The following is a 27,429-nucleotide window of genomic DNA, read 5'->3' as shown; positions in this document are numbered from 1 at the left end:
TTAAGACATTAAAGGCATTTAATAAGTTCTTCTCACCAAAAACGTAAAATATTTTGAAAAGCAGAGTTTTAGAGGTTAAATTTTGAAGTCTCCTGGGGAGAAATAATTTGTGTGACACCGTTGTCACTCATGCTTGCACATAAAGCTGAACATGTATATTAATATTTTATAATTCCAAGACCATGTAACACTAGTAAAAATGAGTAAAATATTCTATACAATCATCAATTTGTTCATCACTTTCACCTGCTGAGGTTGGCAATATAATTTATATTTATTTCTGTTCTTTTCATAGAAACTGCTGATATAACTCATGCTTTGTCAAAATTGACAGAGCCGGCATCAGTTCCAATTCATAAATTATCAGTTTCTAATATGGTACACACTGCAAAGAAGAAAATCCGAAAACACAGAGGTGTAGAGGAGTCACCGCTAAATAATGATGTCCTCAATACTATTCTCCTGGTAACTAAATGTTCTGTCTTTATAGGTCTATATGCAGAATCATTTAATCATTATATAGTCAGTTCCTTCTATGTGGTAGGCAGTGACCTTGGAATATACAATGAGTAAAACAGTTACCACATTCAGAAAATTCCTACTAGTTTAGTGGTGAGAAGGAAAGTAAATAGTAGTTACGATACCATGTTGCATGTGAGAAATCTGGCAAGGGGGCTGTGAGAGCATAGCAGAGGTGCATTTGTCTCTGTCTGGGCAGTGGGAATCAGGGAAGGCTTCATGAAGAGGGACATTTGAGCTGAATCTTGATGAAAAGGCGGCTTTAGAAGCAGAGGAATAGCAGAGGTTCGAGAGCATGTTAAACGGTTGGTATTTTGTAGGGTGCTTCCCAGACCGTGACCAGGGTTGAGGCTGGAGAAGTAGCAGGTAACCTGCCATGCCGAAGCACTGGCTTTTATCTTGCAGTTTAAGTAGAAGATCAACGTGATTAGAATTTTTTTTTTTTTTTTTGAGACGAAGTCTAGCTCTGTTGCCCAGACTGGAGTGCAGTGGCGCATCTTGGCTCACTGCAACCTCCACCTCCTGGGTTCAAGCAATTCTCCTGCCTCAGCCTCCCTACTAGCTGGGACTACAGTCGCGTGCCACCACGCCTGGCTAATTTTTTTGTATTTTTTTTTTTAGTAGAGATGGCGTTTCACCGTATTTGCCAGGATGGTCTCGATCTCCTGACCTCGTAATCCGCCTGCCTCAGCCTCCCAAACTGCTGGGATTACAGGCGTGAGCCACTGCGCGTGGCCCCAGAATTATATTTTTGAAGGATTGCTTTGAAAACAGTTGAGTGAAAGCTTTTAGTGAGGACGAGAGGGAGATGAATAGAGGGCTAATGTGGCTCCTAGGTATAGCAGAGTGGAATGGCCCCAGCCTGGGGGCCATCCACACCATGGTTTAATGTCTGCATGACTTACTGCATGACTTTGAATAAGTCACTTCAGTTTCCTCATCTATAAAATATGGCTAACAAAACCTTGCGAGATTGTTGTGAGGATTAAAGGATCTTCTGTGACATTGCCTGGTATATATGGGCCTTTGATAAATGATAGCTATTCTTACTGTAATTGTGGTTAAAATCATACTCCCGGAAATTTGTGCATTAAGACAATCTTGGGAAAAACCTTCAAGAAAAGTGTTGAAAAGAAAACTGGACTTGGAAACTTAATGTTAATCTTATCCCCTGCCATTTATCTGAACAAAACTCCTAGCCAACTTTTTAGCTTGTACATCCTAAGATGCAGGCAGTGATACTTAGCTCAAACAGTTGTGTGAGAATAGGATAATGCTGGTAATTGTGCCTTATGGCACTTGGCACATAGTAGTTCATCTAATTTTTAAAAGTCTGTTGGACGTGTTCTATAATATGTGGCAAAGTATACATAGAAAGAGGGATTACTAATCAGCAGTACCACAAAACAATTGAGAGGAACAGTGATAAAAGGACTGTAAATAAATGTCTATAGAGAGCCTCCTTCTTAAGACTGTGTTGTTAAAGAATGTTATTCAAATCAGGTAGCTCAGTTGTCATGTACACTGGATTTTTTTTTGACTACTCATACACGCACATATAAACAGAAGCCACATGGAAAAGGTACATTGGTTATTATAGGTTTAGACTGCTTCCTACTTTCCAGGAGTATCATAAAATAAAGTTGTGGGTCTTGAATATCATCTCTTAATAGTCTATATATGAAAGCCTGTGGATGATGTAACTCTTCAGAGCCTCATGAGTACATGGGTGTTTTTAAATTGTCTTTTGTGGTTTTGTTTTTTAAATAGTAGTAACACTAAAAAAATGTAATGGCCTTGGATGAGCATGAAGTCACAGTGATGAGATTTTGCTTTTGCACCGTTCAGCTTACAGAATCAAGTGATTACTTTTAGGAAAAAAATTCTAATTTCTAAAATTGGCTAGTCACTGAAACTTTGTATATTTTCAAAGAAAAATAGAAAAAATTTGAGAGTGTAGAACAAACTGACCAGTTCAACTGGAACATTTCTATTATTAGAGCAGCAAAACCATTAAAAAGTTAAATAATGTCTGTATGAGTTATAAAAATCAACAAAATAGGAAATGTGGTCTAAAATGTGATTTTTTTTCCCTTTCCTTCAAGTTCTTATTCCCTGATGCTGTTTCTGAGAAACCATTAGATGGAACTACTTCAACAGATAATAATAATCCTCCATCAGAGAGTGAAGACTATGTAAGTTGATTTGGAGTTCAATATTAAAGTGTTTTAAATGCACTGAATTTCTAGAGGTTCTATATATTTCTAGTTTAATAGCTTAATATCTTTTTATTTCAAAAATCACCTTGGGAATTTTGGATGGGAGATCATGGTTTCCACTTGGATAACTAGCACAGATACGTATTTTGGGTAGCAAGAATTTTTCTGGAAACAATGAAAAAATAGCATGAATATACTCTACACAGCTGTAGGACTTCCCTCATTGTAGAGTTTTGGTGAAATCATTAAATTTGTGTTTTTCAACAGATTCTTTTCTATATTTTAAAACTAGTTAGTGAATGGACAACTCTTTAATGAAGTAAAATATGTAAAATTAGGTAAAATTTTCATGGTCTCTTTGTCTAGTCTTTGAAAAATTAAGAAGTTGAAGAATTTACATGACAAGTGTAGATATATATCAAACTTTACAGGAGTTATTGTTGAGAATTAGATTTCATGAGGTGAGAGAAAAAAGGAGAGGCTTTTTACATTTTCAGTTTAGACAGTTATGATTTTTGTTTCTTTAGATGTGCTCATTTTTGTAATTAAAAGATTTTTTAAAACAAAACACGAAATTTGGAATACTTCCTAAATATTCCACAGAAGAAATTGAAAGCTATAACTTTAGCTTCATTAAACTATAGCTTTATCTTTTTTAATCTTAGTAGAAATCTTGAAAATGTGGGACTTCCTAAGAATAGTTTATGCAGTAGTGTATTAGACATTTGATAATGCCTAGTTTAGGTGGGATAGGTTAATTTTAGAATTAAACTCTCTCCCTACGAACTTTTCAGTTATATGTGTAAAATATTTTGGTAACAAGTTTGCTTTGTTTCTATTTTGTTAAATTTAGAATCTCTACAATCAGTTCAAGTCTGCACCATCTGACAGTTTAACATACAAATTGGCTTTGTGTCTCTGTATGATCAATTTTTACCATGGAGGGTTGAAAGGAGTGGCACACCTCTGGCAGGAATTTGTTCTTGAAATGCGTTTCCGATGGGAAAACAACTTTCTGATTCCAGGGTAATAATTTCAATTTTCAGTTCTTTGGATAGGATTTTGTTTGTTAGCAGACATTTGACTTTTGACCTTTTTTTTCCCCCTTCTTAGGAAATCTGCGCTAAGAAAGTGGCAAGAAGCTTAGATGTGATTTATGTTCAGAGGTGTTCACTGCAGCAAATTTATTGATATAATAGAAAAAAAGGCAAAACCTAAATATCAAACATAAAAGAATAGTTAAATAAATTATACTGTATCTCTACAATAGACAATTACCGATTGATTACAATTTTTCGCAATAATCTTTAATAACAGATGTTCATATTGTTTCTAATAAAGTAGAATATACTAATGCATATACAAAGTGCTTTTAATTATGTTGCTATATTTGTATAGGAAAAAGATTATAAATACTGCGAAATGCTATTAGTTTTTCCCAGTGTGAAATTATATTTTTATTTTGTTCTTTATACTTTTGTGCATTTTCAAAGTCTTTTGTAATAAACCTGTATTTTGTAATTGACATTTTACTTAATCAAACAGAACATTTTCATTAGCACATAGGTTGATATTGCATAGTTTAGTGCTCATCTACCCATGCTAAGATAGGAGAATCATGATTTTGAACAATATAAAATGATTACTGATCCAAAAACATTTATATCATTTGCCAGTCTCTGCTTAGCTGGATTCTCTCTTGGTTTTAGACAGTTCACTCTGGAACATTTTACAGACCCAGAAGCATGCTGAATATGAGGGAGTGCCTCTGGCTGATTGCTGGGAACCTAGTGGTCTAGAGGAACCTAGAACTAGAGACAGTCTGAGGTCCTATTGAAATACAGGTGGAGATCTTGGTTTTTATAGTGAGAATCCACTGTAAGAATTTAGTACTGAATACACAAACTGATTTATTTTGTATGGTGTGAAATACTGTGTGCTAGTACTTCCTGGAATGGGTTCAGGGGCTTTTTCTCATTTTTAGTTTTTGTCAGCCTGAAAACTATCACTAATTTGCTGTTATGTTTTGAAGTATCTATTATATTTGCTATTGGCAATTTGTGGACAAGGAGTATAAAATAAATTTTCATCTTTTAATTCTATGTGCTCCCCCTCTGGAATTCACTTACCTTACCTGTGGAAATCTAGTTTTGATTTCTTATCAATATAGCTAAAAATTGTGGTAATATAGAAAATAATCATATCTGAAGCAATTTTACTAAAACTAAGCTTTCTTTTCTCCTTACTTTATTTGATAGATTAGCAAGTGGTCCCCCAGATCTGAGGTGTTGTTTACTGCATCAGAAACTACAGGTAAAGATTTCTCAATGACATAGATAAATGTGGTCTTGATTTAATCAGAGATTATTCTAATACTAAATGTAATAATGGGTTACGTGCTGTACTCATGGTGCTGCTGTAGGTTGCCTATACTCAGTAGTCACTGCAGTTCACAAAGTCCTGAGAAGTGGAGAGTGAAAATTAAATATTCAAGCAGTAGGTAGATTTTTATATTTCTGTAACTAATTCAACTATAAATGTTATTTCTCTTTTCTTAAGATGTTAAATTGTTGTATTGAAAGAAAGAAGGCACGTGATGAGGGGAAAAAGACAAGTGCTTCAGATGTCACTAATATATATCCAGGGGATGCTGGAAAAGCAGGAGACCAGTTGGTGCCAGATAATCTAAAAGAAACAGATAAGGAAAAGGGAGAGGTAGGAAAATCTTGGGATTCCTGGAGTGACAGCGAAGAAGAATTTTTTGAATGTCTAAGTGATACTGAAGAACTTAAAGGAAATGGACAAGAGAGTGGCAAGAAAGGAGGACCTAAGGAGATGGCAAATTTAAGGCCAGAAGGACGGCTCTATCAGCATGGGAAACTTACACTGCTGCATAATGGAGAACCTCTCTACATTCCAGTAACCCAGGTAGGATGCACTAGTTCTTTCCATTTTAATTTATTTTGTGGTTTATATAACTTCATCCTAGTAGAAGATAGTGCTTTGGGTAAGGACAATTATCCAAAAAGTCTATGTTTAGGCCAGGTGTGGTGGCTTACGCCTGTAATCCCAGCACTTTGGGAGGCTCAGGTGGGCAGATCACCTGAGGTCAGGAGTTCAAGACAAGTCTGGCCAACATGGTGAAACCCTGTCTCTACTAAAAGTACAAAAATTAGCTGGGTGCAGTGGTGCACACCTGTAGTTCCAGCTACTGGGGAGGCTGAGGCAGGAGAATCATTTGAACCCAGCAGTGGGAGGTTGCAGTGAGCCAAGATCGCGCCACCACACTCCAGCCTGGGCAACGGAGCAAGACTCTGTCTCAAAAGGAAAAAAAAGTTTATGTTTAAAGATAAAGATATAGACTGTGTTTAAAGAAACTAAAGGTAAGGATTTCCCAGTGACACAGATAAATGTGGTCTTGATTTAATCAAGGACCTTTAAAAGATTGGACAAAGTCTATGTTTAAAGATTAAAGAAATCTAAATAAACTTTTGGGGCTTTTAGGTTTGCCATTTCTGTAATTGAGAAATGTTTTGAAGTTTAAGTAGATCACCTCAACATATATAAGGTGATTTATTATTTGTTAAACTGAGCAGTGAATGCTCAGATGTTTAAAAAAGAAAATCCAACTGCACTTAGGTATGTTTTTGTTTAACTTGTGGACAAAGACTTATGGATAGGTGCAAAAAATAAATCCTCTTTTGCAACCCAGAACTCATTCTTCAGTATGAGTTTTGATACATATAAGAAGGGATATTATGATACCTGAGACAGTTAACTGATGGGAGTATTGATAGCCATAAAGGTTGGTCCCAGGCCAGGGGCAATGGCTCAAGCCTGCAAGCCCCACACCGAGGTGGGAGTATTGCTTGAAGCCAGGAGTTGAAGACCAGCCTGTACAGGAAAGTAACAAACACCTCATCTCCACAAAAATTTAAAAATTAGCTGAGTATTAGGGCATGTGTCTGTAGTTGCAGCTACTCAGGAAGAGGAGGCTGAGGCAAGAGAATTGAGCCCAGGAGTTGGAGGCTGCACTGAGCTTTGATGGCACCACTGTGCTCCAGCCTGGGTAACAAAGACAGACCCTGTCTCTTAGTAAAAAAAGATTGATTCTAGGACTGTGGAAGAGATAGTTAAACAGCATGGGATATGAAGGAAATCCTCAGCAGTATTAATTTTGCATTCCAATTTCATGTTGACTTGATACGTACGATGGCTTTTTGTTTTAAAGGCTTTTATCTTGAGAACGTGATGTCTGTAGTTGAAGGTATTGGCGTATTCCACACATCTGTACTATTCTTGAGTATGACCGCTTAGGGTGTCAAATTGAGAACCAGGCAGATCCACCACCTACAGTAAAAAGGACCCTAAAGTAAATTGGTTGAAGGAATTGGATCCCAAAGATTCTTGGTGAATTTTGAAGTCTTCATCAGTATATCCATATTAAAAGGAGATGACAGAAGCCAAAATAAAAGAATTATGGGCTAACAGGACAACTGGATTAAAATAAGCATCAGTTTCATTTAAAAGGGCTAACTTGAAGATAAATCTTTTGACTCCAGCTGTTTAGAGGATCTGAAGTGACCTTGGTGGATTGTGGAAGAAATCACAACATGGAATTCCTTGAATAAAAATTTATCGACTTAAAAAGAAAAAGAAAATCCAAAAGTATAGAGAACAAAAGTAAATATCCTTCAATTATATAATTAGCTTTTATCTGTTCAAAAATATAGTTTGAAGTCATATACACCATTAGGATGTAGAACAGCAATAACTCAACAACAACAGCAGCAATAGTTGTTTTTAAGGGTTTTGTTTTGGTTTTGGTGTTTTTTTTGACACAGAGTCTCTCTTCGTCACCCAGGTGGGAGTGCAGTGGCATGACCATAGCTTACTGCAGCCTTGACCTCCTGGGATCAAGCGATCCTCCCACCACAGCTTCTCAAGTAGCTGGAACTACAGGTGCATGCCACCATGCCTGGCTAATTTTTTGCGGTTTTTGTAGAGGTGGGGTTTCGCCCTGTTGTCCAGGCTGGTCTTAAATTCCTGAACTCAAGCTGTCTGCCTGCCTCAGCCTCCCAAAGTGCTAGGATTACAGACATGATCCACTGCGCCCGGCCTGAAAACATTTTATTGTGAAAATTGTAATCTAGTAAAAATGAAAGAGGCTCAATGCCTATAATCCCAACACTTTGGGAGGCCGAGTTGGGGTCGGATTGCTTGAGCCCAGGAGTTCAAGACCAGCCTGGGCAACATGGTGAAACCCTATTTCTACCAAAAAGAAAAAAAAAAAAAAATTAGCTGAGTGGGGTAGCGTACACCTGTAGTCCCAGCTACTCAGGAGGCTGAGGTAGAAGAATCAATTGAGCCCAGGAGGTTAAGGCTGCAGTGAGCTATGATTGTGTCACTGTACTCCAGCCTGGGCAACATAGCAAGCCCCTGTCTCAAAAAAATAAGAAGTGAAAGCCACCATCCACTAATTTTGACTCGCATTCCTTGAAGTAACAAACAAGTCATATTGGTTTGGGTTATATTTCTTATACCTGCTTCTCTGCATTGATATATAATACATATATGTGTGTACAGATTAATACATGGTTTTATGGATTTTTTTTTTTTTTGAGACAGGATCTCATTCTGTTGCATAGACTGGAATGCAGTGGCATGATCATGGCTCACTGCAGCCTTGACTTGCTGAGCTCAAGTGATCCTCTGACCTCAGCCTCCCAAGTAGCTGGGACTACAAGTGCTCACCACCACGCCAGGCTGATTTTTTCACTTTTAAAATTTTTGTAAAGATGGAGTCTTGCTGTGTTGCCCAAGCTGGTCCTAAACTCCTGACCTCAAGCAGTCCTCTGTTTTGGCCTCCCAAAGTGCTGGGATTATAGGCATGAGCCACTGTGCCCAGCCTTAATTTCTTATAAACAATTAGTGTTACCAACCATATAAATTTTTGCTAACATGATGGTCAAAAGTAGTATCTCAGTGTTTTAGATTGTATTTTTCCGAATTTTCATGAACCTGAGCATCTTTTAATGTGTTTTTTAGCCATCCTTTCCTGTGAATCGCCTATGATTTTTCTTTTAGGTTGCTCTTCTGTTCTTATTGATTCATATGAATTCTTCATATTTTAGATGTAAATCTACAGTTATATATATTGTATATGTTTTCTGCTAGTCATTTTAAAAACATGTTCATGTATTAATTATTGAGTTATAACTTAATACAATAAAGTGTACAAATCTTGGCTGGGCATGGTAGCTCATGCCTGTAATCCCAGCACTTTGGGAGGCCAAGGTGGGCAGATTGCTTAAGCTTGAAAGTTCAAGACCAGCCTGAGGAACATGACAAAATCCCATCTCTACAAAAAATACAGAAATTAGCCGAGCATGGTGGTTTTTGGCTGTAGACCCAGCTACTTGGGAGGCTCAGGTGGGAGGATGGCTTGGGTCCAGGAGGCAGAGGTTGCAGTGAGCTATGATTGCACCATTGCACTCCAGCCTGGGCAACAGAGCAAGACCCTGTCTCAAAAAATAAAAATAAAAAAATAAAAAGTGCACAAATCTTTGGTATACTGCTTGGTGAGTTTTTTCATATTGATACATGTATATAACTACTTCCCAGATCAAGATACAGAAAATTCCCATCATCCTAGAACAGTGCTGATAAATAAAACTTTCTGTGAAGATGGAAATTCTCTACATTCTCTGTCTTTCCCTTTCAATACAATAGCCATTATCCAGATGTTACTATTGAGTGCTTGAAATGTGGCTAATATTTCTAAGGAATTAGATTTTTAATTTTAATTTATTTAAATTCAATAGCCAGATATATTGGATAGTGAAGCCCAGTATTCCCCTCCAGCAACTCTTTCTCTTAACTTTTATCACGATAGGTTAGTTTTGTCAGTTTTTGAACCTTTTAAATGGCACGCTTTGCTTACTCTTTTGTATATAAATGTAATCATACATTGTGTACTCTTTCGTTGTATAATCATACATTATATACCATTGAGCTTTTTTATTTACCGATTTTGAGAGTCATCCTCGTTGTTGCAGGCTTCAGTGTTTGTGCATGTGTTATTACTTTGTAGTATTCTATTCTATGAATTTGTCACAACTTGTTTATCCATTCACCTGTTGATGGGTATTTGGATTGTTTTCACTTTGGGCTAATATGAATAAAGCTGCTGTGAACATTCTTGTTTCTTTTGGTAGACACAGGCACTCATTTTCTTTTGGATATATTCCTAAGAGTAGAGTTATTGGGCTATATGGTGCAAATATGTTTTGGCTTTAGTAGATCTATCTAAATAGTCTCTCAAAGTGGTTGAACTAGTTAACCTTCTCACCAACAATTTATAGTAGTATAGTTATTCTACAGAATCCTCCCCATTTGATGGGTTCTCAGGACCACTCCCAGGTTAAGTGATTTTCTAGGAAGACTCATAGGACTTAGCCTGTAGTCATGCTCGTGGCTATAATTTATTACAGGAAAATCAGCAAAGAGAAAAGGCACATGGGATGAAGTTTGGAAGAAATGAGGTTTAAGCTTCCAAAAAGCTTCCCCTAGTGTAGTTACACAGAGTGCACTTAATTCCTGTTGCAACACATTGCGACCACATGTGTGAAATGCTGTCTTCCCTGGGAAGCTTGTTAGAGGCGCAGCAGTGGGAGTTATCAGTAGGGGCTGGTCAAGTAGACATCCTTTGCTTAAGCATAGGGTTAACCATACCAAAATCTAGACTCCCATAAAGAAAGCAGGTGTTCAGCATAAACCATATTATTTGCATAAACTGTTTAGGCATCATTTTTATCAGTTCTGGGAATGGTGGGAACCTTCTCAAAATCCAGGTTCTCAGATACCAGCCATAGGCCAACTTTGCAGGTGTTCAGCATGAGTCATTTTTATCAGTTCTGGGAATGGTGGGAACCTTCTCAAAATCCAGGTTCTCAGATACCAGCCATAGGCCAACTTTGCAAGCAGGCCTTTCTAAGAATGGCAGTCTCAGACCTGCAATGTTAACTCTTTTCTGCACACTTGATATTTTTGGTCATTTTAATTTTTGCCTTTCTGAAGGGTAGGAGGTAGGATCTTGTGGTTTTACATTTTCCTGAAGCATATACAGATTTTTTTATATTTATTGCCCATTTGTCTATCTTCTTGGTGAAAAGCCTGTTCAAGGCCTTTGCCTATTTTTTTTTTAAAGCAGTTGTCTTTTTTTTCTTATTACTTTGTAGGAATTCTTCATATATTCTGGATATGAGTCCTTAGATACTTGTATTGCAAATATTTTGTTGCTTATCTATTCACTTACTACTTCTTTTTCTTTTTTTTTTTTTTTTTGAGACAGAGTCTCACCCTGTCACCCAGGCTGGAGTGCAATGGCGTGGTCTTGGCTCACTGCAACCTGAGCCTCCCGGGTTCAAGCGCTTCTCCTGCCTCAGCCTCCCGAGTAGCTGGGGCTACAGGAGCGTGCCACCATACCTGGCTAATTTTTTGTATTTTTAGTAGAGATGGGGTTTCACTATGTTGGCCAGGCTGGTCTCGAATTCCTGACCTCGTGATCTGCCTGCCTGGGCCTCCCAAAGTGCTGGGATCACAGGTGTGAGCCACCACGCCTGGCCTGTTCACTTTCTTAATGATGCCTTGGGTTGAAGAGGTGTTCTTAATTTTAATACAGTCTCATCTATCCTCGTTTTTCTTAGTGCTTTTTGTGTTCTGCTTAAGAACTCTTTACCAAGTCCTGAGGATATTTTCTTTTCTTTTGGAAGCTTTATTGTTTTACCTATATCATTTGTTTGTGACCTACCTCAAATTAATTGTTTGGTAAGAGGAACAGGTTAAGATTCTCTTTTCTCTATAGGGAGATTGAATTGTTCCGCCACCACTGTTGAAAAGATCTGCCTTTTCCCATTGAGTAGCAGTGATATCTTTGATGTAAATCAAGCAACTGTATGTGTGTTGGCCTATTTCTGGACTATTTTTTCTGTTCCATTGGCCTCTATCTATTGTGTGCCAATAATATACTGTCATCATTATTGTAGCTTTATAATAAGTCTATCTGGTAGTGTAAATCTTCTAACTTTGTTATTCTTCAACATTATCTTAGCTATTCTAGGTCCTTTGCATTGTTATATCAATTTGAGAATCAGCTTGTCAACTTTTGTAAACAAACACATATTCAGAATCTTGCTGGGATTTTAATTCAGATTGCATTGAATTTGTAGATCAATTTATGGAGAATTGACATCTTAATATTGAGTCCATTAAATATCTTCAATTTTATTTAAAGTTTCTGTTCATTTATCTCATTAGTGTTTTAGTTTTCAATGTAGAGGTCTTACATATCTTTCATTAGATATACTTCCAAGGTATTTGTAATTTCTTAAATGGTTTTATAAATGGTATTTTAAAAGTTCATTTTCCAATTTTTTTCCCTTGATAGATATAAACAGTTGATTTTTATATATTGACCTTGGTTATAACAATCTTGCTACATTCACTTATTAGTAGTTTAGAGATTATTTGGAGTTTTCTACATACACAATCATGTTGTCTTTTAGTAAAGATGATTTGAATTCTGATTTTGCAATCTTTATACTTTTGAATTATTTTTCTTATCTTATTGCACTGGCTAGGACCTCCAGTACAGTGTTGAATACTGGACATTATTCTCTTGTTCCCAACCTCAGAAAGAAAGCATATGATAGTCATTGAAGGCACCTGATACAGATATCACTTATATTAAGGGAGTTCCATTCCTAGTTTGCTTAGAGTTTTGTTTTTTGTTTTTTTTTTTAATCATGAACAGCTATTGCTTTTATCAAATGTTTTCCTATATATTAAGGTAATCCTATTTTATTCTCCCTTATTCCATTAATGTGGTTAATTGCACTGATTGATTTTTGAGTATTAAAACATCCTTACATTCCTGGTATACATCACACTTGGACTTTCCCTTTTTATATAGCTGGATTTTTTTTTTTTTTTTTAGGATTTTTATATTCATATGTCAGAGGTATTGACCTTTCTTATGTTGTCCTTGTCAGGGAAGTGTCCCCTCTTTTTCTCTTCTCTGGACAAATTTGTATAAGGTTTTATTTCTTCTTCAAATGTTGAACATATTCACCAGTGAAACCACTCAGAATCTGAAGTTTTGTTTGTAGAAATATTTTCAAATATAGACTTACTTTTAAATTAGATTTCTTTAATAGATAAAAAAACTATTCTGATTTTTTATTTCTTGTATCAACTTTGGCAAATAGTGTTTTTCAAGTAATTTTTTATTTTTCTAAATTTTATATTTACTGGCATAAATTATTTCATAGTATTGTTTTATAATCTTTTCAATGATTATAGAATCTATAATGATATTGCAGTTTTAATTTTTAAAATTGGCATTTGGTATATTGTCTCTTTTGTTCCCGATCTATAAGAGGGTTTTATTAATTTTATGAATCTTTCCCCTGAAAAAACAACTTTTGGTTTTGTTGATTTTTCTCTGTTGATTTTGTTTTCTATTTCATTGATTTCTTTTATTATTTCTTTGCTTCTACTTTCCTTGGAACTAATCTGCTATTTTTCTAACTTGTTTTATTAGAAGCATAGGTAATTGATATTCAACCTTTGTTCTCTGACATGTTACATTTTAAGCAGTCTCCTTTATTTGGGACTCAGATGTCATAATTCCTGAATATGTTCTCTTAACTCTTGCCTCTTCACTGTTTTTTCATACATTTTATCTTTTTGCATAGTGACACGGGATTTTTCTCAGCCACTTTGCCAGCTGGGGCCCTCTGTGGCTGGCGATGCTTCCTCCCAGGCCTCACTCAGCCCTGGGCCTGCTGCAGGAGGTGCTCTGTCCGCCAGGCTTGTGCACCGGCTTAGCTCTCAGCTGGGCTGAGCGTGCCCTAACTCGAGCGTGCCCTAATCCACCTGTGTTACAGCTTGCACCCACATTCAGTGGTTCCCGAGTTCTTGTCCCACATCCAAGAAGAATGAATTTACGTTGACAATCAAAGGGTAAGGAAGGTGGAGAAGAATTTTATTGAGTGACAGAAACAGCTCTCAGCTGAAAGGGGCTGCAAGGATGGTCCCCCACCTGAAGTCAGGTGGTTTCTCTCTAAGTATGGCTGGGTGCAGAGCTTTTATGGGCTCAGAATGGGGAGTGCTTGCTGATTGGTTTGTGAGTATGCAAAAAGGGCTAAAACAAAGGCACCACTCAAAGGGGGGCATGACAGTGTATAAAACCAATTAGGGAAGGATAGGTGTATGTAAATAGGTGAAGGGTGAGGATTACTCAGAGGAAAGTATGCCAAGTAGGAAGAGAGTTTCTCAATCTGGTCTGTGGATTTACCTGGAACTTGTACCATGGCTTTGAGGCTTTAAACTAAACTATCTTTGGTTTGAAGGTCAGATTTCACTGAGGACCTGCCTCTTATCTGCCTAGGCATTTGACTTTTTCCTGCCACTGTTAGTAGCATTATGGGAGAATCCTTTGACAAATTAATTTACCTTTTTTGTTTATTCCGTTTGCCATTTTTAGTTTTGCTTTGTGTTTTCTTGTTTTGGGAGATTTATCACACTTTCATTTCCAAGTCCTAAAAATGATTCTTTTCTTGTAAAGAAAATGGTTCTTGTGTTGTACATGCAGTATTCTCTCTTGCCTCTGAACTTTCCAGTTTCCTCATACGGAGTCTTAATTTGCCATTGCACACAAGATGGTTGTACTGACAAATTACTGTTGATGAAATAAAGTTATTATCCTGAACTTTCTTTTAGAAAATGTGCTATTGTAGAGTAACAGTGGTTTATTTGCCATTTGCTAAGTCAATACTAACAGAGTTTTGCTTAATATTTTTGGCATTTATTCTTTAAAATTTGTTTATTGGTACATAGTATTTGTACATTTTTATGGGGTACATATGCTATTTTGTTACATGCATAGAAAGCGTAATGATCAAGTCAGGGTGTTTGGGGTATCAATCACCTTGGTAGGTGATTGATAAATCTGTCACTTATTTATCACTTTTATGCGTTAGGAACATTTCAAATTTTTTCTTCTAGTTATTTTGCAGTATACAATACATTGTTGTTAGCCATAGTCACCCTACTTTACTATTGAACATTAGAACTTATTCCTTCTATCTAACTGTTTGTATCCATTAGCTAACCTCTCTTCATACCACCCCTCACCAACACACACACACATACACACACACACACACTTCTCAACCTCTAGTAATTATTCTAATTTTACGTGGTTTTTATTTCGTTTGCTTTAAGCCTACCAAACCTATAAGGAGTCACAGCATGATAGTTAGGAACACTGTCAGTGGAGTTAGATTGCCTGAGTTCAAATTCCATTTCTACCACTTAGCATATGTATGGCTTGGGGTCATTATTTAATCTTTCTTTGCCTTAGTTTTTTCAACTATAAGTTCATAGTACTTCCTACATCATTTAAATGACATAGTACCTGGTAAGTGATTAACATAATGTCTAATTCAAAATGAACAATTTTTAGCTATTCTTCTTCTGAGGACATTTTCTTATATAAGTGGCTATTATTGCTCCTCAAGATGCAAGGATTACTTAGTTTTTGTAACTAGTCTTTATATTCTGAAATGGGTTGATGAATTATAATATTTGTACAGGGAGTTGTGTGCTTTCCATTATATCCCTCAACTTGGATTTTTTGTGGTATATGATAATATGCTTTAATAGTCATGAATTTTAATAAAGTACCAGGTATAGTGAAATAAATAATAATTTGAAACATGGATTCTGTTAACTTTATTATCCATGCTTATATTGTTTCTTTGCCAGGTATAATTTACTAGGTTTGGTTTTTGTCTTGTTTTTGATAGCCCATATGCTATTTGCTTTATTATACCTTTTTCAAAGTAAGTTAGAGTTTAGGTTTTTCATGATTAAATTTTAGTGTTAGAACAGAATCTTCTAATGCCAGAAACCAAGTGTATAAGTGCATATTTGTTCTTTTTTTTTTTTTTGAGACAAGGTCTCGCTCTGTCACCCAGGCTGGAGTGCAGTGGTGCGATCGTGATCTTGTCTCACTGCAACTTCTGCCTGCTGGGTTCAAGTGATTCCTGTACCTCAGCCTCCTGAGTAGCTGGGATTACAGGTGCCCGCCACTAAGCCTGAATAATTTTTGTATTTTTAATAGAGATGGGGTTTCGCCATGTTGGTCAGGCTGGTCTTGAACTCCTGACCTCAAGTGATCTGCTCACCTCGGCCTCCCAGACTGCTGGGATTACAGGCTTGAGCCACCGCCCCTGACTCCAAATGTATATTTGTTCTAATCTTGCTATGGAGAATGCAGCTGGTATTGAGGTCTTATATAGACCTGGGTTTTAGGATGTAGCAGAACTGGATTAATATCCTGCATCACCATTTATTAACAGTATTGCTAGTGCAAGCTATGTTTCCTTTCTGAGCTTTGTTTTTCTCATCTTAAAAAACAGGAATAGATTAATTTGCACATTCTAGAATTTTATGCAAATGGAATAACATTTTTTGTGTGCATTCTTTCAGCATAATTACCTTGAGATTCACACGTATGTATCAATAGTTCATATATTTTTAGGTTTAGTCATTTTCCCTTGCATGGACATACAACAGTTTGTTTATCCATTCATTCTTGATAAACATTCCAAAAATAATGGGCATAAGGAAGTTTCTGAGGTGATGAATATATTCAGTATCTTGATCGTGTGATTATTTCATGGGGGTATAAACACACATACACGAAAATTTATCAAATGTGCCTTTAAATTATTGTATGTTGATTATACTTCTAAAAAGTTGTTTAGGGCTGGGTGAGGTCGCTTGTGCCTGTAATCCTAGCACTCTGGGAGGCCAAGGCAGGTGGATCACCTGAGGTTAGGAGTCCGAGACGAGCCTGGCCAACATGACGAAACCCTGTCTGTACTAAAAATACAAAAATTAACTGGGCATGGTGGTGCATGTCTGTAACCCCAGCAGCTGGGGAGGCTGAGGCATGAGAATTGCTTGAACCCAGGAGGTGAAGGTTACAGTGAGCTGAGATCGCGCTGCTGCGCTTCAACCTGGGTGAGAGTGAGACTCTGTCTCAAAAAACAAAAAAAAACCTTTAACAAAGGAAAAATGAAAGTGTTTCTGTCTTGTTCTAACACATCTGCACTTTTAAAATCCTACTTCCTTATCTGTTTAATAAATAAATACTGAATTCTTAAAAAGCAATAATAGTTTATATTACTCTAGTTTGTTCAGGATTAAATCACATATCATATTCGAAAACACTTGGCATGTAAGTGTTCAGCAAAAGTTAATTTTTTTGTATCATTTCTCCTTTCAGATTTTAATTAGTAGTAGTCCCCTCCCCCACCTTTTTTTTTTTTTTGACTCGGGGTCTCACTGTGTTGCCCAGGCTGAAGTGCAGTGACTCAATCATAGCTCACTGCAGCCTCAATGTCCCAGGCTCAAGCGGTCCTCCCACCTCAGCTTCCTGAGTAGCTAGAATTATAGGCGCCCACCACCATGCCCAGCTACTTATTTAATTTTTTGTAGAGACAGGGTCTTGCTTTGTTGCCCAGACTGGAGTCCCTATTTTTTTTGAGACGGAGTCTCGCTCTGTCCCCCAGGCTGGAGTGCAGTGGTGCAATCTCGGCTCACTGCAAGCTCCGCCTCCCGGGTTCACGCCATTCTCCTGCCTCAGCCTCTCCGAGTAGCTGGGACTACAGGCGCCCGCCACCACGCCCGGCTAATTTTTTTTGTATTTTTAGTAGAGACGGGGTTTCACCGTGGTCTCGATCTCCTGACCTCGTGATCCGCCCGCCTCGGCCTCCCAAAGTGCTGGGATTACAAGCGTGAGCCACCGCGCCCGGCCTGGAGTCCCTATTTTTAATAAGCTAATTGTACATTTGTTTCCTTGGTTTGACTGGGTTAATAAACAGTCTGAAAAGTTATTTTGGAAGCTCAGGCTTCTTCTTTCCTGAAATAAAAATAATACTTTTTAAATTTAGTGCTTTATTTTTCTTCAAAAGGCTGTGCTCCCTCTCTTATTTCAGATGCTTGAATTTTCACATTGAATTTATAGTCTAAATATGGACTGACTTACTCTTCTTTCAATGTGCATCTTATGTATTTAGAAATTAATTTTTATATTTTGCCTTTAGGTAAATCTAGGCAAAATTTTAGTCCATTTTACTTTCTTATTTTAAGGTTAATTTTATTTGAATTATAATCATTATAAGTGTACTTATATGAAATGGTTGAAATTCAAAATGATCCCAGTTGAAACCAATGTAATTTCAAGCTTCAGAAGTTAGCTGAAAATGTGCCATTAATCAGTTGCCTCTTCACTGAAAAATAATGACTTTATATAGTTGCTTCATAAGAATTCAAACATACTTTTGTGTTCCATTTATGTAGACTTAGGTCACAACATAAAATACATGGCTAGAAAAAGTTTGAAGACTTTACCCCAATATACTAGAGCCAGGGCTAGAAAAAAATGTCCTTAGCCAGTGGATTGGAACCAAGCTAGTAATTCTTTTTTTTGTTTTTTCTTTTGTGACGGGATTCTCACTCTGTTACCGAGGCCTGAGTGCAGTGGTGCGATCTTGGCTCACCGCGACCTCTGCCTTCTGGGTTCAAGCGATTCTCCTGTCTCAGCCTCCTGAGTAGCTGAGATTACAGGCATACACCATGCTCGGCTAATTTTTGTATCTTTTTTTTTTTTTTTTAAGTAGAGACGGAGTTTCGCCATGTTGGCCAGGCTGGGCTCAAACTACTGACCTCAAGTGATCCGTCCGCCTCAGCCTCCCAAAGTGCTGGGATTACAGGCTTGAGCCATCACGCCCAGCCTCAAGCTAGTAATTCTTAAAGTCAGCATTAAACTAATGTATGTCCTAGATTCTCTTTTCTGTTTGCTGCTTGGTAGTTTTGCCACTTGGTGATCCTGGGCAAGGCACTTTATCTCTGCACCTCATTTTCATCATTTGCAAAATTCCTTTACCCCTCTCAGTGATCCCATGGGTCCATGTATATAAGAATGCTTTGGGCATATTCAGAAACAGTATATGTGAAAATGTATGGCCCACATGCAACTTGCTGCTTATTCTCCTCTTTATCATGTTCTTCTCCACTTATAAGTGGCTCTGATTTCCAAGTGGGAGAGATAGTCAGTGTCCTCTCAATTATCTCTTTCCTTTCCTCCCATCCTGTGATTTCAGGGCTGTAGGCCAGTGAAATGTAGCCCCTTCTTAATAGAAAGAATGAAGGCCTCTGCTTTTGAGTATACTCTTTCATGAGAGATTGAATATAATTTGTGAACTTGACTGAAATATTTTGAGAAATATACTGACCTTTCAAAGAGAAAGTATGAAGCCTATAATATAACCTAAGTATTTTGTCTTTAATTGCTAGTATCTACTGAGCATGTGCCAGGATCTGTTCTTCACAACAGTGAGTCACAAGAGGGTTGAGTGATTGCCCAAGGTCACAAAGCTGGGATTCAAACACATAGCATATGGTTTCTGGAGCCCAAGCTCTTAACCATTATACAATACTATGTTACAGGTTGTTATTCAACCCTAAATCTCAGTGTGAGATTCTTGCTTGGTACTTGCAGGATAATTAAAAGTGATGCATGTTCATTGTAGAGAAAAGAAAATAAAAACTCTTAGTTCTATAACCAGAGATGATCATTGTTAGAGCAGTTTTTTTCTGGAGACAGAGTCTCGCTCTGTTGCCCAGGCTGGAGTGCAGTGGCTTGATCTCGGCTTGCAGCAAGCTCCACCTCCTGGGTTCACGCCATTCTCTTGCCTCAGCCTCCCGAGTAGCTGGGACTTCAGGCGTCCGCCACCATGCCTGGCTAATTTTTTTGTATTTTTAGTAGAGACGGGGTTTCACCGTGTTAGCCAGGATGGTCTCGATCTCCTGACCTCATGATCCGCCCGCCTCGGCCTCCCAAAGTGCTGGGATTACAGGCGTGAGCCACCGCGCCTGGCCTTGTTAGAGCAATTATTTCCCATTATTTCTATATCAAACCATTTCTATTACTTATAATTAAAATTTTGTTGTAGCTAGTGATGACATATATAATAATATCATTAGGACTTCATTTCTTTATCACTAATAGGCAGGAAAATGTTGCTCAGTGGACCCAAATTCCTCTGTCTTTTACTATCAGTCCTCATCAAGGGAAACATGGTAATATTATCTGTGAGGGGGAGGAGGCCCGAAAGTGATATTTATTTTTCTTAGTTTGTTACCTTTTTTATGTAAGTTCTAAAAAAGTTAACGCATTTCTCTGAATTTTTAAAAATACTTATCTTGTGACTGCTAGAGCTGAAATGAATGTTGTCTTTATTCTATTTTTACGGTACTTCTTTTTCTAAAAAGGGCTGTTTGTGAGCTTTGTCCTTTTGTGCTTCACAGGAACCAGCACCTATGACAGAAGATCTGCTAGAAGAGCAGTCTGAGGTTTTAGCTAAATTAGGTACATCGGCAGAAGGGGCTCACCTCCGAGCACGCATGCAGAGTGCCTGTCTGCTCTCAGATATGGAGTCTTTTAAGGTGGGTCACACTTGCAGAGCTCTGGGGTCTATTTTGAGCTATTCTGGGATGAAACTGTGAAAGTCACTCTGTAAAGTGGTATAAAGGCCTGAATGTCTTTTTGTTAAGTGTTTGGATTTCATTAGTAGTTCAACACTCTGCCACCATCCCCCCAGAGGACATAGTCAAACTTGTTTCTTAAGTTTTAAAAAAGCAAAGATCCAGTATTATTAATAGTTGAAAGTTGAGAATAGAATCATTTCTATATGTGAATTGGAGTGGTTTCTTTGTTTGTGTTCAGCCAGTTTAATGGAAGACTTTTTGGAAACTTAGGATTTAACGTGGGTCACTTCACTCAATGAACTTTTGAGTGCCTATTGTGTACCTTGCACTGTGATTAGATGAGTTAAGAAATACAGTGTTTACCCTCAGTTACGGTCGATTGAGGTTGTGGGAGGAGATATGTAAGGAATTGTCATGAGTTCTCTTATGAAGGCAGGGTCAAAAAGACTGACTCTGCTGAGTAGGTCATGAAAGGTTTCTCAGAAGAGTCACTATTTCAGATGAGTAGGCATTTGCTATCTGAAGAATATTTTAGGGTTGGATATAGGTCTATATTTAAAACATATAGGATTCACAGAATGGTGACATTTGGCTTATTAGCTTAAAAACTAGGAATGAAGAAAGGACTTTTATTTTTGAAAGCAAAGGCAAGTCCATGTATATTTTAAAACCCCAAGTGGGTAGCCCCATGGGCTACAGGGCTTCCTTTCCTACTGCTGATGCTCTGAACTATCCCCAGGCCCAGACTTCCCTCTTTAACCTGTGGTGGCCTCCACCTTCCCAATCTGTGGCCCCTACTCAGTCCTGCTTCTGTACTGTTTAGGCCAGTGTGAGTTTGATTTTTCTCTGAAACACCTGTGTATTATTTTTAAACATAAACACTCCATAAACACCTATGCCACTTTCATCCTTTTTTGCTAGCAGATTTAAGTGACAATAAAAGGGAGACTTTTGTTTCCTGCTTATTTTACCCATCTTTTCTAAATGAAAAACATCTTTAGTGAACCTCTTAAGAGCTGTATGTTTTCCTTGGAGACTAAAATGATACAGAAAATCTGCAAGTTCTATACTGCCATGTGACAATAAAGAGATAAGTTGCCTTAAAACAAATAGTTGGTACAGTGGATAAAGAGAAGCCAGTTGGCTCTTGGGGCACATGTCAAACCAAAAGGTAGAGAAGGGAGTTGGCTTAAGATGTGTGTGCACAGCAGGAAATACCAGCCTCTGCAGCAGCAATTTTCCATCTGACCTCTAGCTGCCTTCAGAGTCATCTTTCCCTGTCCCGCTGCAGTGTCTTTGCAGAGGCATGCACGGGAGGACATTCCAAATAGGAACTGTGAAAGTTTTTCCCCATGGAAACATACTAGTCCTTCTTGGTAAGGTTCTATATAGTTCCTCTAACACTGCACTTCAGCAAAACTGTGATTCATTAGACTATTTTGGGCTAACCTGGGTACCTGCAAATCTTTCATGACATTGTTTTAACCAGAAAATAGACAGTAATTTAAATAGTCAACGTACATATACACCCATATGTAGAAATCAGATAATACATTTAAGGAAACATGAAGTTATTCTAAAATAGATATGGTTGCCTTTACTTTCTGTATAGGGATGAGTTAGGGGCTCTTGAGAGTCCCCAGAGCATTGGAAGCATACTAATATGTGCCTGGGCACCTACACCTACACCTCAGAGTTCCAGAAGGAGAGGGTGGATTCTGGGGCATGCCCTTGTGGTACATACCTTCAACAGTAAAGAGAAGATAAGCTCAAGTGAACCTTGGCTTTCTCTTGGTAGCTATGTTTAGCCTAGTATAGTCAGGACAACCAGAAGGAAGAATTTTGGTATGAAATGCCTTTCTTCAATATAATCTATAGTGTATGAGTGAATATTATTTTCTTTTGAAGTTTATGCTCTTTACTCCGGGCCTCTGGTTTCCTAGGATGTTTTCATGTGGGTATGATGTTGACTGATTAAGATCTAGATCTTTGTACATGAATCCTGAGTCACCTAGTATCATGAAATAATCTTGACCCACTGCTTTTGCCATGGACTGTATCATAACCCTTTTACATTTGTGTTGTTGACAGTCAGTGAAGGATCTTCTAGGGGGTATGCCCTCAGGGGTATATCCTAAGATGGTAGGGATGGTCATGCTGGTAGCCCTTGAGCCCAGTGAGGAGAAACTGGTAGTTTTACTCTTCACATTTAAGACAGAACATTCTCATCATGGTAGTTTTCATGCCCATCCTTAGGACTCTACTAGTACATCACTGGAACACTTGCAGAAAGACCTCTGTGCCTTACCATAAACACTGGGAAGCCTCGTCTTTTTTTCCAGGCTTGAAGTTAGAATCACTGAAAGGTTTTTGGCATACATCATCATTAATTCTATAGAACTATCCACTGAGTAAAACTTTAATCAGTTTGGTTCCAGAAGCCTGAAAAACAGTAGTTTGAATTCCAACTCGTTAACAGCACAAAAGCAATTAATTTGATGGTAATTTGTTATATAAAGTACAAGAATTTGATGGCAGAATAGAACAGTTTTGAGGTTAGCTGACATTTATTGCAGAACCAGTATTGATTTATTGAGGAAAAGAAGAACAGAACTTTTCCATCACTGTGTTATTCTGATCATGTGTTGTATTATTTAATTTTTACTTTTCTTAGTATTGAGTAGTTATTATACTGTAATATGAAACTAAGCTGTGTAACCCATAATGTGTTTAAGGAAATGACTTTCTCTTTACATCGAGTTTTTATATCCAAATTCATTATATGAAAATGTTTTTTCTATAAAGCTGAGAGAATAAAAATAAAATGCTTTTGGTACTTTAACATCTGACCTATTTTAAAGGTGACATCCAAATTCATTTTACATATTAGATTGTAAAGATTAGATAGGCTTTTTTTGAAAATATAATTTTGCAAACAGGCTTATCAGTAACTGTTGATTTTCATTTGATTCTGCTGAATTTTTTTGTCTTATTTTAGGCAGCTAATCCAGGTTGCTCCCTGGAAGATTTTGTGAGGTGGTATTCACCCCGGGATTATATTGAAGAGGAGGTGATTGATGAAAAGGGCACCGTGGTGCTGAAAGGAGAACTGAGTGCCCGGATGAAGATTCCAAGCAATATGTGGGTAGAAGCCTGGGAAACAGCTAAGCCAATTCCTGCTAGAAGGCAAAGGAGACTCTTTGATGATACACGGGAAGCAGAAAAGGTAATTGAGGTTTGAGTCTCTAATACTAGAATGCAAATTACTGTTCTTGTGATTTAGGAACTCACTGTCATAGACATGAGAGCTTTGGACACACTTGAGGTGCAAAGCATTGAAATTCAATGAGCCTTTTACATATCTACTATTCACATTTAAGATACTAGAACTAGTTGCAAATAGGGCAAATAACAGGCATGCATAGTTTAAACAGACTGCTTACCATTGAACTGTCTCACAGTATATGTTAAAAGTGTTAAAAATGTGTATGTCCTTTGAGCTAGCAGTTCTATTACCAAAACATTTATTAAGGAAATAATGAGAAATATACAAAGATCTATGTATATAAATGATGTTCAACAAAGTTCTTAAGTGAAAAAGTAGAAACAACCAAAGTTTCCAACAACAGGGACTTGGTTCAATAAATTATGGTATATCCATTAGTGGCCGGCTTTGCAGCAGCTATTAAAAAACATTTGGAGTTATGGAGAATATAGTGGCACCTGTCTGATATTTAATTGCCCTGCACACCTTCCTACCTCCTCCACCCCCCCCAAAAAAATCCCATGAAATCAGTAAGTAAATAAATCCATGTATTCAGCATTACTAAGAGATAGAAATTTCAGTGACCTTCAAATTAACAGTAAATACAGAAGCCAAATTCCAATGGAGCTCCCACTGGCTGTAAGTCTGTGTAGATACAGTGAGTAGGGAGCAGGAAAAGAAAAAGAGCCAAGAGATACAGAAGACTTAGATGAAACACAAAGTCACCCCAGAAAGAGAGAGCCTAACACTACATGCCAAACCACTGAACACAGGTAGGGTTTGCTAGTTCACAGCACTTGCCACAAGGAAGGGACTTGAATGTAAACAGGGCTAGAAGGCCGGGCGCGGTGGCTCACGCTTGTAATCCCAGCACTTTGGGAGGCCGAGGCGGGCGGATCACGAGGTCAGGAGATGGAGACCACGGTGAAACCCCGTCTCTACTAAAAATACGAAAAATTAGCCGGGCGTGGTGGCGGGCGCCTGTAGTCCCAGCTACTCGGAGAGGCTGATGCAGGAGAATGGCGTGAACCCGGGAGGCGGAGCTTGCAGTGAGCCGAGATTGCGCCACTGCACTCTAGCCGGGGCGACAGAGCAAGACTCCGTCTCAAAAAAAACACAAACAAAAAAAAAACAGGGCTAGAAATGGAGCCTTGGAGAAAATCAGATATACAAAGAAGGAGTGGATGGGAATGATGAGAAAAAAGGAAATAAGAGGGGAAAATTAAGGATCTTGCAGAAATGAAAGAAAAACAAGACAACCAGCCGCCCTCATCCCCCTCTATCCATTAAAGAAACTTCAGAAGAGGGCACTTTGAAGCTATTTGTGATATTACTAGGAATAGAAGAGAACAGACCACATCCATATAAAACTACTTTACAAAACAGAAAATGCAAATCAGCTCATTTCAGCTAATGAAAATATTTCCCAGAAAATCGGTCACAAAACAGAAGAAAATTGTAAATAACATTCCAAACTGAATCAGATATCCTCAAACAGTTAAGGAGGATATGAAAAAACCATGTTTAATCAGAAATACTAAAATTGAACAGAGATGGAACAAAAAACCCCACAAAGAAATGAAACCACAACTGATTTAGCTCAGGATAGAAGTAAAAGCAAAAAGACAACCATATAAAAAATGAAGACTAAATTACAAGAGGCCCAAGAGAGAATAGATTTATATTTAAATTTTATAAAGGGCATTGAAGAAAAGTGGGAAAAGAGCCCAGAGAATGAAAATGAGATATAGGAGTAAAAGGAATTGAAGAGAAAGTAGTATAAATGAAAGATAAGAAAAGTCAGAATATTCAATTCATTAGTTTCCTTTAAGGAGAAAAATCAGAATACTAAGACAGAACTAATACAGTCCCTATGGCTTAACAAAGAGGATACGTTTTGAGAAGCTCCTCATTAGGCAATTTTGTTATCATGGGAACATCATAGAGTATACTCACATAGACCCAGATGGTGTAGCCTACCACTCAGGCTAGAAAATTAATGGAATACAAACTTTCTGTTAAACAGTATGGGTGAAAGGGGAAAATACAAATTGAAAGTACAGAATTTTTGAAAAACAACGAGGATGAAAACACTACATATTAGAACCTATAGGCTATACTTAAGAAATTGATGAAAGGAACTTTCATAGCCCTATATCAGTAAAAACAAAAGAAATGAAAATAAATGAATTAAATTCCTAACTAAAAACCCTAGAAAAAAAGTCAAATCAAAAGAAAACAAAAGGAAGCAAATGAAAAGGAGAGAATGATGAAGTAGAGAACACAAAACAGACGAAATTAATGAGTTCAATCTAGTTCTTTTAAAATCAACAAAATAGAGAAGCCATTAGCTAATTTAATCAAGAAAAGGGAAAGCACATATATATAATAAAATAATAAATGACAAAAAGGGCACATATTAGTAACTACTGATACAGAGGAAATGTGTTAAAAATACTACTTTGCACATCTCTGTGTATGTAAATTTGAAAATAAGTTGAATTAGACAATTTCCTACAGAAATTCCCACCAAAAATATAATTTATATCAAAACTATCCCCAGTAAAAACAGAAAGTATAAACAGACAAATTTTCATAGAGACAATTATCAAGGAACTGCCACATTAAAAAGAACCAGGCCCAGGTGGTTTCACAGGGAAATTCAGCTAAATATCAAGAAACCATATAGTCCCAATGCTACATAAATTATTTCAACACATAATAATTGGAGGAAATTTTCCAACTTCTTTCTGTGAAGCAACTATAACATTGGTACCTAAACCTGATAAAGATAGCATATCTTTAAAAATAGCAGACCAGTAATACTTAAGAAATTTAATGCAAAATCTGAAGTAAACAGACTCTAATATCATTTTAAGAAAATAATACATGTTGATCAAATATGAGGATGGTTATTTAGAAGTCTGTTTATATAATTTGCTTCATTAATAGGTCTAATCAGAAAATTGTATCTCTATGCTGAAAAAACTTTTGATAAATTTGACTTAAAACTCTTGGGAAAAGAGTGGAATAGATGGCTACTTCCTTAAAATAAGAAAATATATAGAAACTTTAGTCCTAAACACAGCATCTTAATTTGGGAAGCCTTAGGGGGTCACTAAGGTTAGGAACAAAGCAAGGATGCCTGCCATCTCCACTGCCAATCAAAATTGTTCTGCCGATATTAGCTAGTGTAATTAGCAAGAGAAAGCAGAGGCATGGGAGTTGAAAGAAGAACCCTGTTTGCAGTGATACGACTCTATACTTGGAAAAATTCAAAAAGTCAGTGTTAAAACTAATAAAAACAAAAGAATCCAGCAAGGCAGCAGGATATATAGTTAACATACAGTAATCAGTAGCATTCATATACACTAATAAACATTTAGAATATCTAAATATAATTTTCATTATAAGGGGAAAAGTAAAATACTTAACAGAAAATGTTTGAAATCTTAATGAAGAAAATAAAACGCTCCTCAAAAACACACTTGAATAACAGAAAGATAGCCCTCAAACTCCTAGGCTCAAGTGATTCTCCTGGCCCAGTTTCCTTAGTAGCTAGGACTACAGGTGAACACCATGATGCCCAACTAATTATTTTTCTTAATTTTTTATAGAGACTAGATCTCACTGTGTTGCTCAGGCTGATCGCAAACTCCTGGCCTGAAGCAATTCTCCTGCCTCATCTTCCCAAAGTGTTGGGATTACAAGTGTGAGCCACTGTGCTAGCCTATGCTTTACTTATTCCAAAAAATAACAAGAATGGAAAGAGGAAAAATAACCTAAACCTGAAAGCAAGTT

The 27,429-nt window shown here is 37.3% G+C and overlaps 1 protein-coding gene and 1 non-coding gene across 3 annotated transcripts in view; both read left to right on the top strand.

Moving 5' to 3' along the window:
* The window catches only part of RAB3GAP1 (RAB3 GTPase activating protein catalytic subunit 1), a 120,029-nt gene that overhangs the window by 80,150 nt on the left and 12,450 nt on the right, over positions 1 to 27,429 (top strand). For both annotated transcript variants that reach the window (XM_032146029.2, XM_032146028.2), the window contains exons 13-19: positions 296 to 465; positions 2,625 to 2,714; positions 3,592 to 3,764; positions 4,997 to 5,051; positions 5,298 to 5,666; positions 20,184 to 20,321; positions 23,362 to 23,589. In XM_032146029.2, the coding sequence (XP_032001920.1) occupies positions 296 to 465; positions 2,625 to 2,714; positions 3,592 to 3,764; positions 4,997 to 5,051; positions 5,298 to 5,666; positions 20,184 to 20,321; positions 23,362 to 23,589 (1,223 nt within the window). The remainder of the gene's footprint in view (positions 1 to 295; positions 466 to 2,624; positions 2,715 to 3,591; positions 3,765 to 4,996; positions 5,052 to 5,297; positions 5,667 to 20,183; positions 20,322 to 23,361; positions 23,590 to 27,429) is intronic.
* On the top strand, positions 6,369 to 6,496 carry LOC116463068 (small nucleolar RNA SNORA40). The gene has a single exon (XR_004246541.1). It is a non-coding gene; the product is annotated as a small nucleolar RNA SNORA40 (small nucleolar RNA).

The sequence above is a fragment of the Hylobates moloch genome, unplaced genomic scaffold (assembly GCF_009828535.3).
Source record: "Hylobates moloch isolate HMO894 unplaced genomic scaffold, HMol_V3 SCAFFOLD_24, whole genome shotgun sequence".
NCBI lineage: Eukaryota > Metazoa > Chordata > Mammalia > Primates > Hylobatidae > Hylobates > Hylobates moloch.
Note: the sequence above shows the minus strand (reverse complement) of the source record. Positions and strands in the feature narration are given on the sequence as shown.